Raw genomic sequence first — 26442 nt, forward strand, 5'->3', positions numbered from 1 at the left:
ATTGCTTCCATTTCTCAAGGAGGTGTATTGATGGATGCTTGTCCCCCACTCCTCAAGACTTTCTGAAGGAGGGCTTTTCCTCTTGACCTAGACCTTCCCTCCTCCTCCCCACAGAAATGGAGCAAGTCTCCATCTTTCCTCTTGGGGATCTTCCCGTCTACACAGTGGAGATGCCTTGCTCTACTTGGCAGGAAAGGTCCTGATGTGGTGGGTGAGCCTGTCGGCAATGCCTGAGTGTATACATTTGTCCAATTCTGAAGTTCAGGACTAGGGGGACCACTGTTGCCACACACCTAAGACAGGATTTTATTTCCAGGTTTTACCAGTAAACAAAGCTAATATTTTCATCTGCTTGAATACTTATCTCACAACTGTTTTCAAATTCAAGCAGGGAAAAGGAGGGGTTCTTATTGGGCATCTCTAACCCCAATAATGATTCACTCTGTCTTGAATCTTCTGCAGCAACTAGCAAAGTCATTCACTGTACAGATAGGCTCTCAAAACACATGTACCAAATTGAATCCAAGGACATAATCAATGTGCATAAAATTCATGGAATGTAATTTCTCCTATGTCATGTCTCCATAAAGCATAACTTAAATGTCTTTTTGTAGATGTTAACAAATTGCAAATGATTCTGTATATTACATAAAATATTTATTTCCTATTTACATTTCCATTTTTATAAATCATTGCACATCATATCACATACCAAAATAAGAAAAAGAAAGGAAAAAACATATAAACCTTAGACATCAGTAAAAAAAGCATCACACCATGTGATACTTATCAGCAGTCTCGAGGGTCTCGTTTCTTGCCCTTTTTGGATTTTCTAGTAGTTTCTTGACGAATGGTATCATACTCCAATATGGCCATTTTGGAAAGTCTCTGTAAGTACTGAGATGATGCTCCAGCAAGAGGATCACTGAAGCCAGAACCTGTGAAGAAAAAGAAACCAGCTATTAAAATTAAGCACGCTAAAATGATATTCTCTAAAATACAGGGCAAACAAAATATTTCTTCCTCAAATTATCATTAAACACTGCTAGTTCTTGATATATCACATTCATTGAAGTAGAAATAGAAAGTATTTACTTTTTAAGTGATTGTGATGTCAAGTCATCTCAAAAATATTTAACTAGGGGCAACTGGATAGTCAGTCGGTTGGGCGTCTGACTCTTGATTTGTATTGGGTCATGATCTCAGGGTCATGGGATCGAGCCCTGTGTAGGGCTCCACTCACCAGGGGGAGAGGGGTTTCGCTTGAGATTCTCTCTCCCTCTCCCTCTCCCCCTCCCTCCACTCATGGTGTCTCCCTAATAAATAAATAAATCATTTTTACAAATGTAACTAAAAAAACCTATAATGTTTGTATTTAATTATATAAAACTAAATCTGAGTCTATAATGTACTTTTTAAAACATGGGATGGCTGTGGATTTTATTCCAAAGCAACAGACACAGTCTCCATAAATAAATAACTTGTTTCATACCTTACATGCTCATCAAGTTATTTTCTCCAAATGTACCATTTCTCATAAATGCTAAGTTTAGTAAAATAGTAAAATTGTAAAGGAAAATGAATCATTCACTAACTGAACAGCATTACTCAAGTTTCTATTATAGAGTGGTAGTAATAATAGTAATAGATAACATATATCAAATGATCTCTCTGTGCCAAGTACTTACATTTATTTCACCCACACAACACTATGAAGTAGGCAACACTATGAAGTAGGAAGGTACTATCTTGGACTACAGATATAAAAAGATTTAGTGGGGCTAAAAATTTTGCCCAAGGGCAAATGATATGAATCCAGATTCATCCAATTCATTTCCCATGCAATCACTACATATTGCCCTAAATATGTAAACAGGTATAAATACTCCTATTTCAAAACATATAAAACTTTGAAAATAATATACTGATTCAAACTGTTAATATTATTTAGGGGCGCCTGGGTGGCTCAATCGTTAAGCAACTGCCTTCGGCTCAGGGCCTGATTCCGGCATTCTGGGATCGTGCCCCACATCAGGCTCCTCCTCTGGAAGCCTGCTTCTTCCTCTCCCACTCCCCCCGCTTGTGGTTCCTCTCTCCCTGGCTGTCTCTCTCTGTCAAGTAAATAAATAAAATCTTTAAAAAAATACTATTATTTAATTTCAAATGGTCAAGTGTCAAAAAAGCTATCTACAGTTAAAAATTGAGCTACCCTATGACCCAGCCATTGCACTACTGGGTATTTACCCCACAGATACAGACATAGTGAAGAGAAGGGCCATACACCCCCAATGTTCATAGCAGCATTGTCCACAATAGCTAAATCGTGGAAGGAACCGAGATGCCCTTCAACAGATGACTGGATTAAGAAGCTGTGGTCCATATATACAATGGAATATTACTCAGCTATCAGAAAGAATGAATTCTCAACATTTGCTGCAACATGGACGGCACTGGAGGAGATAATGCTAAGTGAAATAAGTCAAGCAGAGAAAGACAAATATCATATGATTTTTCTCATCTATGGAACATAAGAAGTAGGATGATCGGTAGGGGAAGAAAGGGATAAAGAAAGGGGGGATAATCAGAAGGGGGAATGAAACATGAGAGACTATGGACTCTGGGAAACAAACTGAGGGCTTCAGAGGGGAGGGGGGTGGGAGAATGGGATAGACTGGTGATGGGTAGTAAGGAGGGCAGGTATTGCATGGTGCACTGGGTGTTATACACAACTAAATGAATCATCGAACTTTACATCAGAAACCAGGGATGTACTGTATGGTGACTAACATAATATAATTAAAAAAACATTAAAAAAAAAAAGCTATCTCCAATTCTCCAGTGTGGTTATTTTTAGTTTGTTTTGTTCTTTGAGTGTATAACATGAGTAGGAAGTTCAGAGAAAGAGAGAGGGTACAGGGGAAGAATATGCTCGGGATACCTGTTCTTAGCAGTACAATGAACCTGACACTTAAAAGAACTCTCTGGCTACAAATTAACTAGATTCTAGATATTAAGCAAATGTCAAAAAACTTCAAAAAACTTCAAAACTTCATACAAACCAATGCAATTAAGTTGGAAGTTGTTAACAATAAGATAAATTTAAAATTCTCCAATAGTTAGAAATTTATACACACATTCTAGATTACTCACAGTCAAAAAAGAAATCATAATAAACATTAAAATATTCACAACTAAATGATAAAGAAAATACTACAAAACTTGTGAGATGCAGCAGAAGTTATACATAGAGAGGTTTATACCCCAAATTCCTATGTTAGAAAGAAGGTTTGAAAATTAATAAGTTGGGTATAAGATATACATTAGGAAAATAAGAAACCCAAAGAACATAAAAGGAAAAGATAACACAGGAAAGAGAAGAAATCAGTGAAAACAAATTTACAATAAGAAAGATTTTTTAAAGACAAGTTCTTCACTGAAGAGAATAATAAAGAAGAAAAGTCTCTGGTGAGATTAATCAAGAATAAATGGCAGAAGGCACAAATAAATAACATTAAAAGAAGAGGGACATGTAGAGCATGTGACTCTTGATCTCAGTGTTGTGAGTTTGAGCCCAACATTGGGTGTAGAGATTACTTAAAAATAAAATCTTTGGGCATCTGGGTGGCTCACGTCATGATCCCAGGGTCCAGGGATCAAGTCCTACATCGGGCTCCCTGCTCAGCAGGGAGTCTGCTTCTCTCTCTGCCCTTCACCCTGATTATGCTCCTTCTCACTCACTCACTCTCTCTCTCTCAAATAAATAAATAAAAATTTAAAAAAAAGAAAATATTTTTTTTTAAAAAGAAGAGGGACAGAAGTACAGGTAGAACAAAAACGAAAACTTTATGTCATTGTATCTGAAAACTTAGACAAAATGCAAAAAAAATTAGAAAATATAACTTACCAAAATTGATTGAAGAATTAGAACGCCTTAAAAATCCTAAAATTAAAATTATTGAATCAATATTAAAATAATAATTCTTGCTTTGCTATTTTGTTTGATGTTAGTGTAACTACACAATCTTTCTTTTTATTATTGTTTGCATGGCTTGTATTTTTCCAACCTTGCACTTTTGATCTTTCTTGCCCTTAAATTTAAGATATGCCTCTTGTAAGCAATATATAGTTATTTTTCTCAGTCTGATACTTTATTTTTTCATTGAAATATTTATTCTGCTTATATCTAATGTAATTGTTGTTATGTTTAATTTTAAATGTTCAATCTTGCTAATTGTTTTCTATTTGTCCTGTATGTTTTAGGTTTCTTTTTTCCTCCTTTCTTGTCCTCCTTTGAAATGATCAAGTATTTTCTCATTATTATATTTTCCCTATTAGCTTGTTACTTGTATTATTTTATTTTTCTTTAAGTGGTTACCATACAGAATATCACGTCTCTTTGACGTATTACAATCTACTTTAAATTAGTTATTTTACCATTTTTCAGATAATGCAAGTATCTTACAACATTTTAACTCCACATATGCCCCATCCTATGTCTGTGCTACTATTGTCAAGTATTTTATTTCTACATAGATTTTAAACTTCATACTATTGTTACTGCTTCTCATTCTTTTCCAAGTTGTTGTACTTCCCTTTTGTATCATTTCTTCCTTAATATTTTTTAGTGAAGCTCTGCAGACAATAAATTCTCTCAACTTCTATTTGAATGAAAATGTATTAGTTTCACTTTTAATTTTAAGGATATCTTCACTGGGTATCCAATTCAAGTTTGGCAGTTACTATCTTTTAGCCCTTGAAAATGCTATTCCACTGTCTTCTTGCTTCCATTGTCTACATTTAAAAAGTCACTTGTATGTCTTACCCTTGTTCCATTGAAGGCAACATATCTTTTCTCTGTATTCTTGTTCTGTGGTTTTTTTGGTTTGTTTTTTTTTTTAACTTAGTCTTTTTATTATGATGTGCCTAGCTGTGGTTTTCTTTGTTTCTATCCTGTTGAGGGCTCACAGAACTTCTTGTATCTGTGGATTTGTATTTTTCATCAAAATTGGGAACTTATCAGCCAGTAGGTAAATATTGTTTCTGTCCTACCCTCTTTATTCTGGAATTAGAATTACACATGTGTAAAGCAGGTTTACCCTGCCACATAATGACTTGCACACTCTGTTCTGTATTATCTTTTTTCTCCTTTCACTTTAATTGGGTATTTTCTAATGATCTTTCATTTTACAAATCCCATCACTGCTGCTTTCCATTTCTCCCCCAATTCATTGCAGTATATTTGACAAATAAAAATTGCATATATGTAAAGTATACAACATGATGACTTGATATACGTATATATTGTGAAATGATTACCACAATTAAGTTAACACATCCATCACCTCATATAGTTACCTTTCCTAGGAAGGTAACTGGGTTTTCATGTGGGAAGATGAGAACACTTCAGGCCTACTCTCTAGCAGATTTCAGTATATAATTCAGTATTATTAACCATAGTCACCATGCTGTACATTGGATCCCCAGAACTTATTCATCTTAGAACTGTAACTGTGTACCAACATCTCCCCATTTGCCCACGCAAAACCCTGGTAACCACCATTCTGTTCTGTATGTTCAACTTTTTTTTTTTTTTTTTAAAGATTCCACACATAAGTGATTGATTCCATTAGGAACAAAGTTCCATGCCACATCTGTCTTTCTCTGTCTGCTTATTTTACTAAGCATAATGCCTTCTGGGTTTAACCATATTGTCATAAACAACAGATTTCCTTTTTCATAGTTATATAATATAGGTATTCCAGCTTTTCAAAAGTTCATGTTAAACCACTTTACTTCTATAAAGGCCTACATCAGTACCTGTTTTTGCTAACTGAAAGAAATCCAATAAAGATTTTCACTTTGATTTTAAAAAGGTAAAAACTGAAAATAGAGCTGTTTGTTTTGCAGACAGCCATTACAGAGGTAGATGCACCCTGAACAGTGAGAGAGGCACCATCAAGCTTCTTCCTGAGCTACACTCAGCATCTCAGCATCAAGCTGCCGCGGCTTTGAAAAATTTCAAAGGTCAGAAGCTCAAAGCAAGACTAGTATGGAAGCCATGCAATGGCCCACATGAGAGATGGTGAGGGTCTATCCCAAGGTCCTGAAACAATAAAGCTGTGTGTAGAGTGAACATAACATCCACTACATTTATAAAATAAACAAAGCTTAAAAGAAGCATTAAAAAGAACAAAGCAATTAAATCAGCAGAGAGAAAAGATGTTAAAAAGAATAAGTATGAGACAACCTAAGAAGACATGTGGCAGGAAAGAAAAATGAGCCAACTTACCCTTTGATTTCTCCTGAAGTGGTACCACCGTGCAGGTCTCCTTAGTCTTCCTTATCCTAAAATTACATATCATCATAATATCACTTTTACATAAATCCAGGGTACATTAACGTAAAAAAAATACAGTACGCGGCAAGAAGTTGCTTTCAGCAAAAGTCACTTGGTGAAGGATATCACATGGAAAGTAAACAAACATTAAAGAAAGTGAACTCATTCCATCATAACTAATCTAATCGGAAGCAGATAGGAGCAACTCAACATCTCAATTTTTGTTAAATTCTACCTGTAGAGAAGTGTTATGTCCAACTTTTCCCATATTTAGCTTTATTTTTTTTAAAGATTTTATTTATTTATTTGACAGAGAGAGAGACAGCCAGCGAGAGAGGGAACACAAGCTGGGGGAGTGGGAGAGGAAGAAGCAGGTTCATAGCAGAGGAACCCGATGTGGGGCTCGATCCCATAACGCCGGGATCACGCCCTGAGCCGAAGGCAGATGCCTAACCGCTGTGCCACCCAGGCGCCCCCCATATTTAGCTTTATCTTAACTTCTCTAAGTACGATTCAGGGAATGCTAAGAGGAAGGGAATCAAAATTAGATTAAGAGGGTACTTATGATATGCCAGATATCAACTATAACTTATTTGTGCATATTTTACCTACCAACCACCACAATCTGAATTTTACCTTAATTAACTTTTGTTCCTACTGGAACAGACCTACATACCAAGTGGGTTATTAGAGGAAGTATGTCACGACTGACCTGCTGTAGGTGAGATAATCCATAAGAATTGCAAATTTCCTGTAACTACATTAAACTTTAGAAGTCAGCTGGAACTTTTAAATGCCCTTCACCTCTGGGATTACTACTATCAGTTATATTACCAGAGTGTGCCTTGAGAGTCACTGAAAGTGTATGAGTATAATTAAAGAAATTTGAGGGGTGCCTGGGTGGCTCAGTCAGTTAAGTGTCTGCCTTCAGCTCAGGTCATGATCCGGGTCCTGGGATCGAGCCCCGAGTTGGGCTGCCTGCTCAGCAGGGAAACTCGTTCTCCCTCTCCCTCTCCCTGCCACTCCCCCTGCTTGTGCTCTCTTCTCTCTGTCAAAAAAAAAAAAAAAACTTAAAAAAAAAAGAAATTTGAAAAAAAACACTTTTATTGGCATTTTAAAAACAAATATTCACACATGGAGGGGGAAAAGGTGGTAAGGGGCTGTACCAAGACAAACAAAAATGCATTACTTCCCTTCTTTGCCACGGCTGTTCGTTCACGGGGCGCTGTGCAATGTGCAGAGGAGAATAAAACACTTGTACACAACTCGACATGTTCTCACTAGACTGGCTAAAATAAAGACACTTGTTTCAAAGACAGAGAAAAGAAGGAACATTTACACTTGCCAAACACTTCATAAACATTATGGCACGTAGCCACTGCTCTTCCACTTTGTATATGAACAACACTTGTCATAACATGAATTTAATATATTCAAATTATCCTTCACTGCCCAGGTTAATTCGCACTCAAGTCAATGTAAAATAATGTAAAATGGCAAGAAATCATTTCACAAACAATTGCAAATGAAAAAAAAACTGAAATAGAGTGAAAATAGTAGGAAGCAAAATGAGGACTTAAGATTAAGACGTATTCTTAATTCATCTAAGTAATGGGCTAATTCAGGGGGTGCTTTCTGGGATTCCAGTTTCTTAAAGATGCACATATGCACTGAAAGAAGGGTAATAAGACTGGTGCGTACTGAGACAAGTCCATGGCCAGACTCAGCCCTACACCCTCCTCAAACGGCCTGAGAAGCCCGATGGAAATGATGAGTGGGGTGAGTGTTAGGGACATGGGTGTCTCAGTAAGCATGTCCTTAAGTGGGTTTTATATACTCATGTTTCCATCTGTCTCTGTTCTTGCTACATCCCTACTGTCCCTCCTCCGTACCTGTTACCATCTACTCCACTAGCAACTTGCTCGTTCTCTTCCACCATCCCTGATTCTGCCTTATTTCATTATAATCTCATGGAAGAAAGAGTAATTTTGCATTTTATATTTTTATAGCTTGGAAATCTGTCCTCAGATAATATTAAAATTGATAGGGAATGGTTAAATAAACTATGGCTCCATTAATGAGATGCCATGTAGCCAGTAAAGACTGTTTGAAGACTATGCAGTGACATGAAAAAATGAATATGTGTAATACTAAGTTAAAAAGGCAAAATAAAAAATTGTAAATACACTAAAATTATAGCGAAAATAAAAGTCCATAAAAATGAAGAAGAAGAGAACAAACACTCAACAATAAAAATGGGTAAATTATCAAAATATTGTTTTTCTTTTTTCTCCAAATTTTCTGCAAAGTTCTTATCTGTTTTCATGATTTCATAAATTATGCACAATTTTTCATTTTTAGTGTATTCTAGTTCTCTATTTATATGACCAAGACTTACTTTAAGAGTAATTAACAAGAAAAGTAATACTAGTGGAAAACTCAATAAATACATTCTAAAACTCCTATATTTGTGTGCTCTGTGTAACTGACTGACTTTAAAGCTCAGGGAATATGAAAATATAAATTTTCCCCTAAGGAGAGTAACAACTCAGACTACTATAAATGCATCACCTTTTTTTTTTTTTTTAGGCTGGCAAAGTGAACAAGTCCTGGACATTCAATAAATACCCGATGAATAAATAATAATAAAAAATACCTGATGAATAAATAAATAAACCAAAGCAGCCACCAAATAGAATATGAGACTGTCTTACTAATTTACAGATCCCTTTGGAGAAAGGGGTTTTCTTTTAACAGTATGTCAGCCAGTCTGATTTATAAAAAGGAAGGTAATTACAATAATGCTTTTAAACACCAATATTCAAAGTGAGTGGGACTTTTCTTGCTGACAGACTCCTTGTTCAAGAGTCAGCGCAGGTCTTCATCAGGCTGTCATCTCAGTTAGAACCTCCCCTCACACTCTGTCAGTCAAACTAGAAACGAAACTCAAGGTACTACATTCAGTGTAGAGAAACCTGTTAATATTGCAGAGAGTTCATTTATTTATTGCTAAAAATTCCAATATTCTCATGGGCAATCTACACTAGGGCAACAAATATTTTTAAAAGGAAGTCCTTCAGTCCTTTCTGCCAATGTCCCTTGAAAACTGAGAAAAGGGCCTACTTGTCAAACCGAATAAAATTGCTACCTAGATTAAAACATGAGATCCTTTATGAAAAAATATCAATGGGCAAGAAAAACTTCAATTCACTAGGTAGGAAACCCTCTACCTTTAGCAGTATTCCTACAGATACATGTCAAAGGCAAGAGAACGGAACAGCAATGCTCTACCTGATGGGAGGCATCTCCGTATGGGCATGCAGCAGTCTTGGATGAACTTCCAGTGGAGTTGAACTTAGACTTTTTGGGCAACTCTGCAGTCCTGGTAAATATGGCATTTTGACACACTCTCTGAACTCTTCTAGACCAAATGCTGTCGTGTATTCTAATTAAAAATAGTATCATAATTCATGGTATTATTTCTTGATGAAATGAATATAACTTCTTTTACTACATACTAAAATGCATAATACAATGGTCAATTAGTCATTAAGTGAAGAAAATAAAGCTACTGTAATTTATCCAGTATCTTTCCTAAGAGAATACCTTTCAATTCCTACTATCGGGATTGTAGGGAAGAGTTGATTCAGGGGCTGATTAAGAAGTAGAATAAAGAAAAAGGACAGCTTCACAGATCTCCCACAGTTGTCACTGCCTTCTGCCCTCATTATTTTATATAGTTAGAATTTCCAGAATATTAGAGACAGTCACATTGAAATAGAATTTAAAAGCACTTTTAAGCATTGATTTTAATTTTCTCAGGGATGCCTGGGTGGCTCAGTTGGGGAAGTGTCTGTCTTCAGGTCATGATCCCAAGGTCTCAGGATTGAGCCCTGCATCAGGCTCCCTGTTCAGGGGGGAGTCTGCTTCTCCCTCTCTCTCTGCTACTCTCCCTGATTGTTCTCTCTCTCTCTTTCTCTGTGAAATAAGTGAATAAATAAAATCTTTAAAAAAAAATAATTTTCTCTCTGCAAAATTTCACACCTAATCTATAAATACTAACATTGAAGCATCAGGATTGCTTCTCTCCTGACCTCACATAAAATTGGACAGAGAGATTGTCAAATTACTTAAAAACAAAACAAAACTTCAAAATGAAGGCAATAAATGGACAAAAACATATTAAGAAACTAAAGTTTTGGGGGATCTTTAAACTAACTGTAGAGAATTGTTTTTAAGCTTTCTCTACTAAGCAAGTCTAGCACGACAATAAAAATAGTATTTAATGGGACTGGAGTTGTGTTAAATGCTCCAAATGCTATTTTGCAACCTTTGATTTTTCTTCTGGGGAAAAAAAAAGTTTCTCCTGATCAAAAAACATAAAATTCTCTTTTCAGCCGTTAGATTTGAGGGTAAAGTACAGATAAACTTATATCTTTTGAGTATCTTTAATGGGAATCTAGCGAAAAAGTTGAAAAAACAGAGCAACACACTCAAAACCAGGAGTGATGAAATAGGTTGGGGAATTTGGATTTTACTATTTTCAAGAATTACATTTCTATTTATAAAGTTGAAGGCAGAATTCAGGAAAAACAAGAAATACAATTATAATTTGAAATATAAATTGAAATTAAGCTATTAATGTATTCATACACATATCAAAAGTTCTCAGATTAGTCTTTATTGAGCAACAGTAGAATATAAGATACTTGCCACAAAACTCACACAACAAATAAAATTTTGGTTAGAATTATGAATACAAAAAGATGCTGTTAAAGATTTGGGTTTCTTAAAACATAAAAACCAACTTGAGTTGTTTAAAAACAAACACAATTTGTGAGTAGTATGACCCAACAGAGATAGTACTGCACTGACACCAAGAGAGGTAGTTCTTTAAAATGTGTTTCCGTCATGAGTTACGGAATTACATTAATTAATTTTAATTTGCTTCCATTTTTATTTTCCATAAACTTAGGATATTATCCTTCCATAAATGTTACAGAAATTATAAGATGTCTCCTGACTGCTTAAAAAAGTGCATGTGTAACTTTAAGGTAGTATTTCTATATTTTCTTCAGTAAAATAATTGTAAAAATGAAGTTACCTTTCTTCATCTTTTGTGTTTCTAAAACTGCTTTCCTCCAACTGCTCTCAAAAAGAAAACAACTGTCAAGGGAATTTCTGGTGACATTAGAAGTATCCAATTTGATTTCAGGAGACAGGACTGGCATTTTTTCTTCTTTCAACAGCGTTGATGAAAGTGAGATGCTGCTTCAAATTCAGGACACAAAATATTAAAAAAAAGTATTTCAGAGATAAATATTTTTTCTAATTTATTTTCCATCATACAGATTAAATGCTAACATAGACTTACATGGAAAGTTCACTTATAACATGTAAATACATATTCTTGGGATTTTAAAGTAAGTGGCCTTTAATAATATAGCTAGAATTAATAGTAAAAGTTTTTTCCTTTAAATATTTTAATAAGTTCTTTCAAGTCCCAGGTCACAAATATTTAGCAACATAAAAAAATTTGAAGTTCAACAGCAAGTTATGGTGTACAAGACAGTAAAATGTTTAGGATTCTCTCAAATATATTACCATTATACACAATGACCAAATGGGACTTATCTCTGGGATGCAAGGATGGCTCCATACACAAAAATTAATGTGATATACCACTTTAAAAGAATAAAGGATTAAAAAGTCACATGATCATCTCAATAGATGCAGAAAAAGCATTTGATAAAATTCGATGCTCTTTCATGATAAGAACTCTCAACAAACTAGGAATAGAGAGAAATTATCTCAACATAATAAAGGCATGGAAAGCCCGCAGTTAACATCACAGTCAATGGTGAAGAATCAAAGTTTTTCCTCTAAGACAAGGAATAAGGCAAGGATGACCACTCTTACCACGTCTATTCAACTATAAGTCCTAGCCAGAGCAATTAGGAAAGAAAAGGAATCCAGACTGGAAAACTGTCACTGTTTACAAATGTCATGATCTTAAATATGTAGAAAATCCTACAGACGCCACCAAAAAATCACTAGCACTTTTATACACTAACCATAAACCATCTGAAAAGGAAATTAGGGAAACAATCCAATTTACAATAGCATCAAAAAGAATAAAATACTTAGGAGTAAACTGAACTAGGAAGTGAACAACTTCTACACTGGAAAACACAATGAAAAATTAAAGAAGACACAAATGGAGAGACATCTCATGTTCACAAATCAGAAAACTTAATTTTGTCAAAATAACCATACTATCAAAAATGATCTCCAGACTCAATGCAATTAAAATCCCAATGGCACTTTTTTTTTACAGAAATAGTTTTTTAAAAAATTCATATGGACTCACAAAGCCAGATAGCCAAAACAGTCTTGAGAAAGAAGATCAAAACTGGTGGCATCATATCGCTAATTTCAAAATACACCACAAAGCTAAGGTAATCAAAATAATATGATACTGATATAAAAACACACATATAAGCCACTGGAAGAATATAATCCAGAAATAAATCCACAGATATACAGTCAACTGATCTTTGATAAGGATGCCAAGGAGTAACATAGAGAAAGGATAGCCTCTTCAACAAACAGCATTGGGAAAACGAGAGATCCGCATGTGAAAGAATGACACTGAACCCTATCTTACGCCATACACAAAAATCAACTTAAAATGATTTAAAGACTTAAGCCTAAGACCTAAAACTGTAAAATTCCGGTAAGAAAACATAGGGGGAAAGCTTCATGACATTGGTCTTGCAATGACTTTATGGATATGATACCAAGAGCACAGGAAACAAAAGCAAAAATAGACAAGTGGGACCTGCATCAAACTAAAAAGCTTCTGCACAGCAAAGAAAGCAATCAACAGAGTGAAAAGGAAACCTGTAGCTGGGGAAAATATTTGCAAATCATATATCTGATAAGGGGTTAATATCCAAAATATATAACTCCAAAGTAAAAAACAAAACAACAACAAAACAAAACAAAACAAAAAGCCCTTATAACCTGGTTTAAAAAATACGTTTAAGGACTTGAATAGACATTTCTCCAAAGAAGCCACACCAATGGCCAACAGGTATATGAAAAGATGCTCCAGCCAAGGTCAAAGAGGTTACCGCCTGTGTTCTCCTCTAGGATTTTGAGGTTTCCTGTCTCAGGAAACTTAGGTCTTTCATCCATTTTGAATTTATTTTTGTGCATGGTGTAAGAAAGTGGTCCAGTTTCATTCTTCTGCATGTTGCTCTCCAGTTTTCCCAACACCATTTGTTGAAGAGACGGTCTTTTTTCCATTGCATATTCTTTTCTGCTTTGTCCAAGATTAGTTGACCCTATAGTTGTGGGACCATATCTGGGTTTTCTGTTCTGTTCCATTGATCTATGCATCTATTTTTGTGCCGGTACTATCCTGTCTTGATGGCTACAGCTTTGTAATATAGCTTGAAATCTGGAATCATGATGCCTCCAGCTTTGCTTTTTTTTTTTTTTTTTTTTTTTCTTCCTTCCAGGATTGCTTTGGCTATTTGGAGTCTTTTGTAGTTTTATACAAATTTTAGGGTTGTTTGTTCCAGCTCCGTGAAAAACGCTGGTGGTATTTTGATAGGGATTGCATTCAATGTGTAGATTGCTTTGGGTAGTATAGACATTTTAACAATATTTATTATTCCAACCCACGAGCATGTAATGTTTTTCCATTTCTTTGTGTCCTCTTCAATTTCTTTCATCAGTGTTCTATAGTTTTCAGAGCACAGATCATTTACCTCTTTGGTTAGGTTTATTCCTAGGTATCTTATTGGTTTTTTGCATTTACAAATGGGATCGATTCCTTGATTTCTCTTTCTGCTGCTTCATTATTGGTGTACAGAAATGTTCCATCTATCCCTACTTTGTTGAGGGTTTTTACCAAGAATGGATGCTGTATTTTGTCAAATGCTTTTTCTGGATCATATTAAGAGGCTCTTATCTTTCATTAATGTGATGTATCACGTTGACTGACTTGTGAATATTGAACCACCCCTGCAGCCCAGGAATAAATCCCACTTAATTGTGGTTAATAATTCTTTCAATGTATTGTTGGATTCAATTTGTCAGTAGCCCCCTTTTTTTTTTTTAGATTTTCTTATTTAATTATTTGACAGAGAGAGAGTACAAGCAGGGAGAGCAGGTTCCCCGCTGAGCAGGGATCCCAATGCGGGGTTCGATCCCAGGACCCCGGGATCATGACCTGAGCTGAAGACAGACGCTTAACCAACTGAGCCACCCAGGAGCCCCAATTTGCTAGTACCTTGTTGAGAACTTTTGCATCCATGTTTATCAGGGATGTAGGCCTGTGGCTCTCCTTTTTAGTGCAGTCTTTGTCTGGTTTTGGAATCAGAGTAATGCTGGCCTTGTAGAAGGAGTTTGGAAGTTTTCCTTCCTTTTCTGTTTTAGAACAGTTTGTGAAGAATAGGTATTAACTCTTCTTCAGCTTCTTACTAGACACATCTCCAGAGGCAAGAGAAACAAAAGTAAAAATGAACTATTGGGACTACATCAAGATGAAAAGCTTCTGCACAGTGAAGGAAACAATCAACAAAACTAAAAGGCAGCCTACAGAATGGGAGAAGATATTTGCAAATGACATATCTGATAAAGGGTTAGTGTCCAAAATCCGTAAAGAACTTATCAAACTCAACACCAAAAGCCAAATAATCTGGGTAAGAAATAGGCAGAAGACATGAATAGACACTTTTCCAAAGAAGACATCCAGATGCCTAACAGACACATGAAAAGATGCTCGACATTATCATCAGGAAAATACAAATCAAAACCACAATGAGATATCGCCTCACACCAGTGAGAACGGCTAAAATTAATAACACAAGACACAAAGGTGTTGACAAGGATGTGGAGAAAGGGGAACCCTCTTGCACTGTTGGTGGGAATGCAAACTGGTGCAGCCGCTCCAGAAGACAGTATGGAGTTTCCTCAAAAAGTTAAAAATACAACTACCCTATGATTCAGCAATTGCACTACTCGGTATTCACCCAAATGATAAAAAAAAATACAGATTCGAAGGGGTATATGCACCCTGATGTTTATAGCAGCATTATCAATGATAGCCAAACTATGGAAAGAGCCCAAATGTCCATCAACTGATGAGTGGATAAAGAAGATGTGGTGTATATATATACAATGGAGTATTAGTCAGCCATCAAAAAGAATGAAATCTTGCCATCTGCAACAATGTGGTTGGAGCTAGAGTGTGTTATTCTAAGAAAAATCAGTCAGTCAGAGAAAGAGAAACACCATATGATTTCACTCATATGTGGAATTTAAGAAATGAAACAGATGAACATGGCAGGGGAGGAAAAAAGAGAGAGGGAAACAAACCATAAGAGACTTAATGATAGAGAACAAACTGAGGGGTGATGGAGGGAAGTGGATGGGGGATGGGCTAGATGCGTGATGGGTATTAAGGAGGGCACCTGAGGTAATGAGCACTGGATGTTGTTTGTAAGTGATGAATCACTGAATTCTACTCCTGAAACCAATATTGCACTGAATGTTAACTAACTAGAATTTAAATAAAAATTTTTAAAAAGATGTTCAGTGTCACTGACTATCAACGCAATGCAAATCAAAACCACAGAGAGATATCACCTCATACCTTTTATGATGGCTATTATAAAAACATTTTTTAGAAGATTTTATTTATTTATTTGACACAGAGAGACAGCACAAACAGGGAGAGTGGGAGAGGGAGAAGCAGACTACCCCCTGCTGAGCAGGGAGCCCAGTGTGGGGCTGGATCCCAGGACCATGAGCCAAAGCAGACGCTTAACTGATTGAGCCATCCAGGTGCCCCTATTATAAAAAAGTTTTCTAAAGACAAGTGTTGATGAAGGCAGAGAAAATGGAACTCCTCTACACTATTGGTGGAAATGCAAAATGGTGCAGCACTATGGAAAAAAGTATGGAGGTTCCTCAAAAAAGTAAAAATAGAACTACCATTTGATCCAGCAATCCCACTTCTGGGTATTTATCCAAAAGAACTGAAATCAGAATCTCGAAGAGATACTAGCACTCCCATATTCACTGCGGCACTTTCCACAGTGGCCAAGATGTGAAAATAATCTAAATGTCCATCGACAGATGAATGAATAAGGAAAATGTGGTATAGATATACAATGTGATATTTATGAGCTACAGAAAAACAACACAATCCTGAAATACATAACGACACGGATGAACCTTGAGGACGGTATGCTGAGTGAAATAAGCCAGTCACAGAAGGACAAATAGGAAGATTCCACTTATATGAGGTATCTAAAATAGTCAGATTCATAGAAGCATAAAATGGTGGTTTCCAGGGGCTGGAGAGAGGAGGAAATGGGGAGTTGCTAATTAGGGAGTATAGTTCCAAGGTGAGTAAGTTCTAGAGATCTGCTGTTCAACATTTCACCTATAGAAAACAATACTGTGTTGTACACCTAAAAACATATTAAGAGGGTAAATGTTAAGAGGGTAAATCTCATCTTAAGTGTTCTTGCCAAAAAAAATTTTTTAAATTATTACCACGATAATACGCATTTGTGCCTAAAAAAAAAAATAGTTTCTATGCCCCATGGGAAATAAACATGTCTTCATAATAGCTATTACTTTTATTCTAAATATGGACACAGAAGAATAATTAATTATGTATTTGGTTTAATTTGCTACTGGTCATAATAGGTTAGGGCCCACTCTAATGACCTAATAACCTCTTATTAACTCGATTACCTCCAAATAAGGTCACATTTTGAGGTTGGGGTTAGGACTTCAACATATGAACTGGGGTGGGGGGAGGCAAAATTCAATACATAACAATGTATCATAGCCTATATAAAATGTACTGGAGATAATTTTTAAAATTCTATTTAAATAAATTTATTCACTCTCTTAAAACCAATTTCTTAAAATCAAAAAAAGGATAATGCACAACAATTGAGACCCACTCAATTCTTCAGCACAATAATAACTGTCGATATTCTCTGTAATATTTGAAGGAGAAAAAAAAGTATTCTGAGAAATCTTCTGTATCAAAGACAACACTAGGGGTGCCTGGGTGGCACAGCGGTTAGGTGTCTGCCTTCGGCTCAGGGCGTGATCCCGGCGTTATGGGATCGAGCCCCACATCAGGCTCCTCCGCTATGAGCCTGCTTCTTCCTCTCCCACTCCCCCACTTGTGTTCCCTCTCTCGCTGGCTGTCTCTATCTCTGCCAAATAAATAAATAAAATCTTTTAAAAGAAAAAACAAAAAAAAACGACAACACTAAATTCAGTAAGATTTTGGTATTAAATGCATTTTCCATATACTAATCCTTTAAAAATTGGAAATCCATGGTATTTCCCTGCATTATTTGGGCTTCAAAGGACGGAAAATCCAAAATATGTGCTTAAACAAGAAGAGCTGCCCTCAAAAAAAAGCCTGGCCAGACACCTCAGGACTGGTGCTAAGATATCAGAGACCCTGCCTACTTCTCTACCTCACTGCTCCACTGTCCTGAACATATACTATCTACTGTACAGTTCAAGATAGCTCGTTGAGTAAATGAACATTTGTACTGGTGTTGATGGGAACCAGGGTTTTCAGTGTGAGAAAAAGACACAGATTTCACATCAATAAAGAGTAAACAAAGACCTTTAAGTCCTAACTATGAATTGGAAGTATAAGACTTTTATCTAAAAAAGAAAAAAGACAAAAAAAAAAGTTTGTTTACTAAACCTAATAACTAAAGTGTGACTTAAAAAAAAAAAAAGAAAGAAAACCACAAAAACCAACAAGAAATAGCTGATTCCAGGTCTGTGGAAGGAAATGTACAAGATAAGCCTAGAATATTTTGTCATTCCAGAGATCTAGTGATCTATCAATGAAGACTATAACCATGGTAGTCATCAACTTAAAAAGGCTCTGAACTGACCAAAAATGAGAGTTATAAACATTAATAAAAACATTAACTGCAATGAATTGAAATGTATTAAATATGTATAATAGATACATGTACAGGCATACCTTGTTTTATTGTGCTTTGCTTTATTGCACTTCACAGATCATTGTTTTGTTGTTGTTGGGGTTTTTTGTTTTTGTTGTTGTTGTTGTTTAGTTTTGTTTTGTTTTACAAATTGAAGGTTTGTGGCAACCCCATGCAGCAAGTCTCTTGGTGTCATTTTTCTGACAGCATTGCTCATTTCACATCTGTCACATTTTGCTAATTCTTGCAATATTTCAAACTTTTTCATTGTCATATTTGTCACGGTGATCTGTGATGAGTAATCTGTGAAGTTACTATTGTAACTGTTTTGATGTGCGGTGAAGCGCACCCATGTAAGATAGCGAACTTAATCAGTAAGTGTTTGTGTGTTCTCACTGCTCCACTGACCAGCTGTTCCTCCATCTCTCTCCCTCTCTCCGGGCCTCTCTATTCCCTGAGACACAACAATACCGAAATTAGGCCAATTAATAACACTACAATGGCCTCTAATTGTTCAAGTGAAAAGAAGAGTCACATGTCTCTCACTAGAAATGATTACACTTAGTAAGGAAGGCAATTCAAAACCGGAGACAGGCTGAAAGCTAGTCCTCGTATGCTAAACAGTTAGCCAAGGGAAAGTTCTTGAAGGAAATTAAAAGTGAGTCTCCAGTGAACACACAAATGGTAAGAAAGTGAAATAGTCTTACTGCTGATACGGAGAAAGTTTGAGTGGTCTGGATAGAAGATCAAAACAGCCACCACAGTCCCTTAAGCCAAATATAGAGCAAGGCCTTGACNAGTCTCCAGTAAACACACAAATGGTAAGAAAGTGAAATAGTCTTACTGCTGATACGGAGAAAGTTGAGTGGTCTGGATAGAAGATCAAAACAGCCACCACAGTCCCTTAAGCCAAATATAGAGCAAGGCCTTGACTCTTTTCAATTCTGTGAAGGCTGAGGGAGGTGAGGAAGCTGCGAAAGAAATCTTAAAGGTGGTGGAGGCTGGTTCATGAGCACTAAGGAAAGAAACCATCACCAAACATCAGAGAGCAAGGTAGAGCAGCAAATGCTGAGGTGGGGGCCATGGCAAGTTCTCCAGAAGATCCAGCCAAGGTAATTAACCAGGGTGGCCACCCTAAACAACAGATGTTCAGTGGAGACAGATCAGCCTCCTACTGGAAGAAGATGCCATCTGGGACTCTCATAGCTAGGGAGGAGAAGTCAGTGCCTGGCTTCAAAGCTTCAGAGGACAGGCTGACTCTCTTCTCTGGGTCTAATGGAGCTGGTGACTTTCACTGGAAGCCAATGCTCCTTGACCATCCCCCCAAATCCTAGAGCCCTTCAGATTTATGCTAAATCTACTGTGCCTGTGCTCTGTAAGTGAAACAACAGAGCCTGGATGACAGCACATCTGTTTATAACATGGTTTACTGAATATTTTAAGCCCGCTGTTGAGAACTCCTGCTCGGGGAAAAGACTCTTTTCAAAATATGACTTCTCACTGACAATGCACCTGGTCACCCAAGAGCTCTGATGGGGATGGACAAGAAGATTAATGTTGTTTTCATGCCTGAGTACAACAGAAATTGCTGGTTTATAGGCCTGTAAGAGAACTGATCTCTGAATTTTTTAATTAAACAACTGAGGTCTGGGAAGTGTTATTAAACGGTTTGCCTCTAAAATTATACAACAAGGAACAACAACAACAACAAGAGTATTAATTTCATCAAATTCTCTTCTTTTAGTGGAAAGGAGAAATGGACAAAGGAAAGCAATTGAAGAAGTATTAAAATTGAGCTCTAACAAAATTAAAACTAAGCATGTAAAATATCAGGAAAAACCATTCTAAAACCTGTAGGCAAAGTTCCCATCTGGACATAGGGGACTTCCCATTTCCTAAAATTCATAAGCAGTCAACTTGCCAGTTTGTGTTTAAATATTCGATTCACAGGAAGAATTACATGGAAGCAGTCCCTAAGAACCCCCCAGACTGTGAATTGAAAAATGAAGAAATATAGGAGAAATGGCCCCTACAATACGTCCCATCCCCTTTACATCCCGGAGCCCTTTGTTACTTCCCCATTCCTGTCACCCATTCCTTTGCTTGTTAACCCTTCTGTGCCTCAGTCTCCCTACCTAGGGAACTAATAAGCTTTGCCTTATGGAGTTATTATGAAGTCTGAAGGTGATTTAAGACAAGCATCTAGCGAAATGCCTAGTTTGCTGCTTTAATTCTCAAACAAGAATCTTCAGTTCAGACTGCATGCAGTAAGGGAGCTTTATACACAGAGACAGATGATGGCTGCTATTATTATCATAATCATCATGATTATTACCCTAGGCCAAGAATCAGCTAGTGGCTGGGTACGAGAGGTACAGCTTGACTCAATGCCTCTTCCTCTCTTCCTCTTTTCCTTTCCGGGTAAAGGTGCACCCCTAGACCTCTCCTGTTTTTCTTCATACTGTCCAGTTCTTGCCTTATGCTTTCCATGCCCTTCATCTGCTTGCACAGTACAAGTTTAAATATTTTCCCATGATGTCCTGTTCAGTTTTGCAGTACACGTCTCCCACTTGCTGCATCTGCCAAGTCTCCTTCCTTGTGTTCATTTCCTTATAAAACTTGTAAACTTTGACTGTGAGCTCGTCCTTATGGAGACTGCTACCTACGGGAGTCCAGTACTCCCTGAGCTCTGGAAACTTTGCTACACAGATTTTCCCATTAGTCTCTGCCTGGCCCTGGGTTTCACAGGTGCCAGAGCAGTTAATATGTCAGTTTCTTGGATGGTGGTCCCTGGAGCACCATTGGTCATGTGAATTCAGACCCCAGACTTGAGCTGTATGGGTATGAAGCTGTGCAGAGTCTATGTGCTGGGTTTAACAATTAACTCTTTTCCTGCCATAGTCCAAGTGGATGGCAAGCTTCGTTGCAGCCTCCTCAGGCCAATGGGGGGATATTTTTCTAGTTATCATCTCCGTGTCTGTAGAAGGTTGTCTTTTTCAAAAGATGCACTAATACGTATCCATTCCACATGTTCTTCCTTCAATGTGATACTGACACTCCTCCTTCCAGAGGTGAGGTCTGTGTCCCTCTCTCTGAAACTAGCTTCCTGAGTAAATAAAGGACCGTAGATGTGACACTGTGATTTCCAAGGCTAGGGCATAAAAGGCCATACAACTTTCACTGGCTCTCTCTTGGGATACTGACCTTTGAAATCCAGCCATCATTTTTGGGAGGAAGCCAGGTGACAGGAAGAAGCCACATATATAGGTTCCAGCCGACATCCACAGCTAAGGTCTCAGTCCACAGCCACCATCAACCACCAGACACGGGAATGAATGAGCCTGCAGGTGATTCCAGCCCCAAGCTTTCGATTCTTCCATCTGAGGCCCCAGACATCTCGAAGCAGAGCCAAGCTGGCCCTGCTGTGCACTGTCCGAATTCCTGACCCACAGAGCACAATAAATGGTTGTTTTCCATGACTGAGTTTTGGAGAAATTTGTGATGCAGTCATAGTAACTGGAACAGTACGCCTTTGTGACTTCCAGCTTTCGGCAGATGCTCAACAGTGGCTTCCTATGTGAGTGTTCCTTCATTTCTGGCACCTGGGGATTTCCTTCTCTTGGTTCCTAGCTCAGCCACATTTCCATTAATTATCTTATTTTATCTTACCCAGCATCTGAAATATACCGAAGTAGAATGGAGTCCCATCTGTGTCAGCTCCTTCTGCCACATGACCCAGAAGTTCCCATAACTTTTCAAATGAGGACATAAAAAACTGATGCTTTAATTCCTTTTATATATAAAATACTTAAAAATAAAAAAGAGAATGAACCCTATAGAAAATGTATTTATTAAAGGACAGATAATTCATTCCAGAAAAAAAATACAAATGATCAGTAAAAGTTCATCCTTACAAGTTCTCAAATTAAAGCAAAATAATATAATAAGCTACGACTTTTGTCAATCAAAATGGCAAGGATTTTTCTTTAATACTAGACAATGGAAGATGAGGTTCAAGGAAAATAGGCACTCTCATAAGGTTTCAGTGTATGTATCAGTATAATGTGTCCAGAAAGCAATCTAGCAATATATATGTCCTAATAATTTTATATACTTTTGACCCAGCAATTCCACTTCCAGGTATTTATCCTAAAGGGAAAGATCATTGATACATAGAAATATTTATCTTCAAGGATGTCAAATCCTGTATTTTTTTTATAACAGATAAGAAAAAAGGCTGGAAATAATCCAAACATCAAAGAGCAGGTGGTAAGATTATCTTTATTTTCAGCTTTGTTTAAAGCAAAATAGTTATCAAGTGAACATAAAGACAAGTTGTGGATTCATTGAGAAAACGAATTACTTATTTATCCATAATGCCAGTCGTTGTGCTAGGAGCTGAAATACAAAAATGATGAAGATGGAAAAGCATACAGTATGTTGGGGGCAACAAAGTAAACAAACAAATATAGTTCATTATGATAAATATTAGTGATAAAGGTATGTTTCAAATCTGTGGTACAACAGAGTGTTTGCTAACCTAGCCAGATTGGGGAAGTAGGAGTTTTGCTTTTGTTTTTGAGGAAGGGACGTTCAAGGTACGTCACACAGGTTTTCGTAAGTAGAAATTGACTGTGACAGTCAGTAGGCTGAATGTTTACTAAAATTCTTGCTCCTCCAGAGAACAGAGTTGTTCCTAAGAAGTGCCTACCTCCCTGTGATGGGAACGTGAGTGAGTGTAATGTGTAAGGCTTTCTGCAGGAAGCCTTTAAGAAGGTCTGCTTTCTCCGTAGCTTCTTCTCCTTGCTACAGTGAGATAATAGGGAAGCGCTAATGAATGGTACAGCCTGGTCCCACAACCAACTGGTAGAAAGCTGCCTGATGACCAGGACTATCTGCCTTGGAGATAGAGAGAGTTAAAAGAAGGTAGATATTATTTTCACATGGAAGTTCAAAAAAGACTTGGAAGAAGCTAGAAAATGACACTTAAATAGAATTCAGTTAGGCAGAAATGCGGGTATAGGCATTCCAGGAAAAGACAGAGGTGTAAAACATGCCACGGAGAATGGAGCCGGTCCAGATAAGGGTGCTGTGAGAGAACGCAATGACACATTGGGGCGAGATGACAGACAAATCCGAATGCCAGCCAAAGTGGTTTGCACTTCCTTCTTTGAGCGACAGGAAGGCACTGACGGGTTCTGAACACAGGTGTGGCACATGCACAGGTATGCTTTAAGATGATCCATCTGGCAGAGGCTGGAACCAAGTTAAGACGCTACTATAACAGTAATTAGTCCAGAGTGCTTCCAGTAGAGTAGCAGCCATGAGAAAACAGCAGTTGATTGAATTTAGGAGGTTCGGCAAAGAAAAAAAGAGTCAAAGATGACTGAGACTGTGAACTAGGGTGACTGAGAGAATGATGAATTACATTCAAAGAGAAATTGCTAGTCTGGGGGCGGAGAGCAACGAAGAGCTTGGTTTTAGATAAGATGAGTGGAGGACATCCAGGCGGAACTATAACCCCGGATCTAAGCTGTAGGAATTGAGGACCGGAGCTTCGGTTGGGAGAAGAAATTTTAAGTTATCTTTTCACTGTTGAGAATTTAGGCCAGAGACTGGATTAAAGTTGCCAAAGAAGACTTGAGAGGAGGAAGAAAACCAGATTTCCTTAAGATATCCACAAAGCAGGAAGATAAAGGAGGTTGAGAGGTGACTGGAGAGGCAGACAATACAGAGGAATCAAAATCATAGGAAGCACCGGACCATGTTCAATTCTGTAGAAGTTCCTAGAGGAAGGAACTACTATTAACACGGCACCACCAAAAGCACAATCTCATTTAATCCCCAAAGAACCCAAAGAAATACAATTCCCGGTCAACTACTGACCAGCAATTCCCACCCAACAAAGAACACATTTTATTCATCGAAGTAAAATGAGCCTGGATTCTAATCTTGATTCTGCCCTTCAATAGCAGCATAACCATAGGGTCATGAAGAAAATAATAGTGCCTCCGATTCTCATAGGGTTAGTGAGGATTCAATTTCAAAATGCACGTAAAGTTTTCAGCACAGTGCTGGACATGTAATAAACATTCAGGGAGTGGAAGCTATAGTTTTAATTGTTTTAAAATAACACAGATTCTTCTCAACACGGTCTGTGGATGGAAATGTAAATCAGAAAAGACTTCTCAGAATGCAAAATTCTACCAAAAAATTTTAACATACACACATCTGACCCAGCAATTCCTTTTTTTTTTTTTAAAGATTTTATTTATTTATTCAACAGAGATAGAGACAGCCAGTGAGAGAGGGAACACAAGCAGGGGGAGTGGGAGAGGAAGAAGCAGGCTCATAGAGGAAGAGCCTGATGTGGGGCTCGATCCCATAATGCCGGGATCACACCCTGAGCCGAAGGCAGACGCTTAACCGCTGTGCCACCCAGGCGCCCCTGACCCAGCAATTCTACTTCAGGGAATTCATTTTAGAGAACTGTCCCCGTGTATAAGAATGTTCATTGTTGCATTGTTTCTAATAAGGAAAAATTGGAACCAATTTTACTGAGGAATGGTGACATAAATTACAATACATCTATACCATATGATCATACATCTGACACATCTACCATAGCAATCCAGACCTAAGTAAACTGATATGAAATTATTTGTCACATCTCTTTAAGTGAAAAAGACAATTTCTCAAAAGAATCCAGATATGATTCCTGTGATGATCACAAAAAAAAAAAGAAAAGAAAAAAGACTAGAAGGATAAACACAAAATTAACTCTAAGAAGTGTTAGAAAGAAAGGAGAAAAAGGTAAAGAGAGGGATTTCATGTCTAACTCTATACACCTCTGTTTGAATGAGAACTACTAATGTGTTATAATGTAATTTTAAAAATATAAAAAAAGGAATGTCTGAAGTATTTTTTAAAGAAATGCCGCTGTAACAGGGGATTTAAACTCATCATTAGCAACGTCGATAAAAAGCCAATGAAGATGGAAGAGCAGGGGTTCTTGTGCTTCAGACAGTACAGTACCCTGAAAATGGTTGCAAAGTTGCATTTCTCCACACAGAGGCTCCAGGTTTCATGTCTATGGCCCCAAAAAGGTTGTAGGGGTAGAAAGACCCATAAAATAGAATTGACTACCTGTATTACACAAATCTTTTCTAGTATTTGTAACCCGTCATGAAAAAAGTAATAAACACACAAACTATAGGTAAATCAGAAATGACGTAGGTAAATCACAAAGCAAAATTGACAGTGAAAACGGAGCCAGAGCGAATTAACACGGTCAGCGGTCCCAAGTCCTGCTCCACAGGGCTGGGTGCAAGAGTGAGGTACGGTGGGAGTCAAAGGCAGACGGGAAACACATTCCCCACACCCCCTTCAGTTGAAAGCCTGGGCAGGTTGGAGGGAGACCCTGTAAGGGCGTGTCCACTTGCCGCAGGGATGCGCGTGCTATGCTAGCCTGTACGGAGCCTGGGGAGTGCGGACACACCCAGATCTGACAGGCAGGTCCTCCTGCCCGGGTTTCGTTCCCATCTCTCTGCTTCATCCGACCCCGCCCAGCAGCCTTGGTCCGGTCCTCAGCCCCTGCTTGCCCGGCAGCTCCCCTCAAAGTGCGTCAAGAGAATCCTTGGAGTGACCCATGTGCCTCACTGGGTTACTTTACCCTGCCTGACCAGCTGACCTCTGGGCCCCACGTCCCCTTCAGCCCTGCCCCTGCAAGGTCCCCTGGCTTTCCGCGCCACGTTACCTCCTCCGCTCCCGCTAGGCCGAGGGTCCTCCGGAGACCACCCACACTCACTGTCCCCGCAGCTCCACCGCGGAGGAGAGGGGCTTCTTCGCGTGCCTGGACCGCGGCGGTGGTGCCCAGGTCTGAGGCTCTGGCAGCGGGGTCAACGAGGGCAGCGGACAGCGCGGGTGCCAGCGGCGGCCCGCAGCCCAGCCGAGCCCCTGGCCCAGCTTGGTCCGGGCGCGGGGCTGCCCGCGGCGTTGGGGCAGGGAGGGCGGCCCGGCGCTCGAACGGGCGCCGCTCTCGGGGCGAACATGCTCAGCTGCCGGCAGCCCGGCGACGCTCGCGAGCGCGGCGCG

General features: G+C 38.1%; 1 protein-coding gene across 6 annotated transcripts; it reads right to left on the reverse strand.

Moving 5' to 3' along the window:
- Positions 1-667: 667 nt before the first annotated feature.
- On the reverse strand, positions 668-26436 carry C9H8orf89 (chromosome 9 C8orf89 homolog). Of its 6 annotated transcripts, none has more exons than XM_019807356.2 (7): positions 26105-26436; positions 11442-11482; positions 9629-9782; positions 7531-7626; positions 6290-6345; positions 3905-3940; positions 668-938 (listed from the first exon to the last, which is right to left on the reverse strand). In XM_019807356.2, the coding sequence occupies exons 2-7, from the start codon at positions 11449-11451 to the stop codon at positions 790-792; spliced, it is 501 nt and encodes a 166-aa protein (XP_019662915.1). In that variant the 5' UTR covers positions 11452-11482; positions 26105-26436; the 3' UTR covers positions 668-789. The 6 variants fall into 6 exon arrangements, with proteins under 6 accessions (XP_019662915.1, XP_019662911.1, XP_019662912.1 ...); XM_019807352.2 differs by having other exon boundaries at positions 11442-11605; XM_019807353.2 differs by having other exon boundaries at positions 11442-11608.
- Between the last annotated feature and the right edge of the window lie 6 nt (positions 26437-26442).

This window comes from Ailuropoda melanoleuca, chromosome 9 (genome assembly GCF_002007445.2).
Source record: "Ailuropoda melanoleuca isolate Jingjing chromosome 9, ASM200744v2, whole genome shotgun sequence".
NCBI lineage: Eukaryota > Metazoa > Chordata > Mammalia > Carnivora > Ursidae > Ailuropoda > Ailuropoda melanoleuca.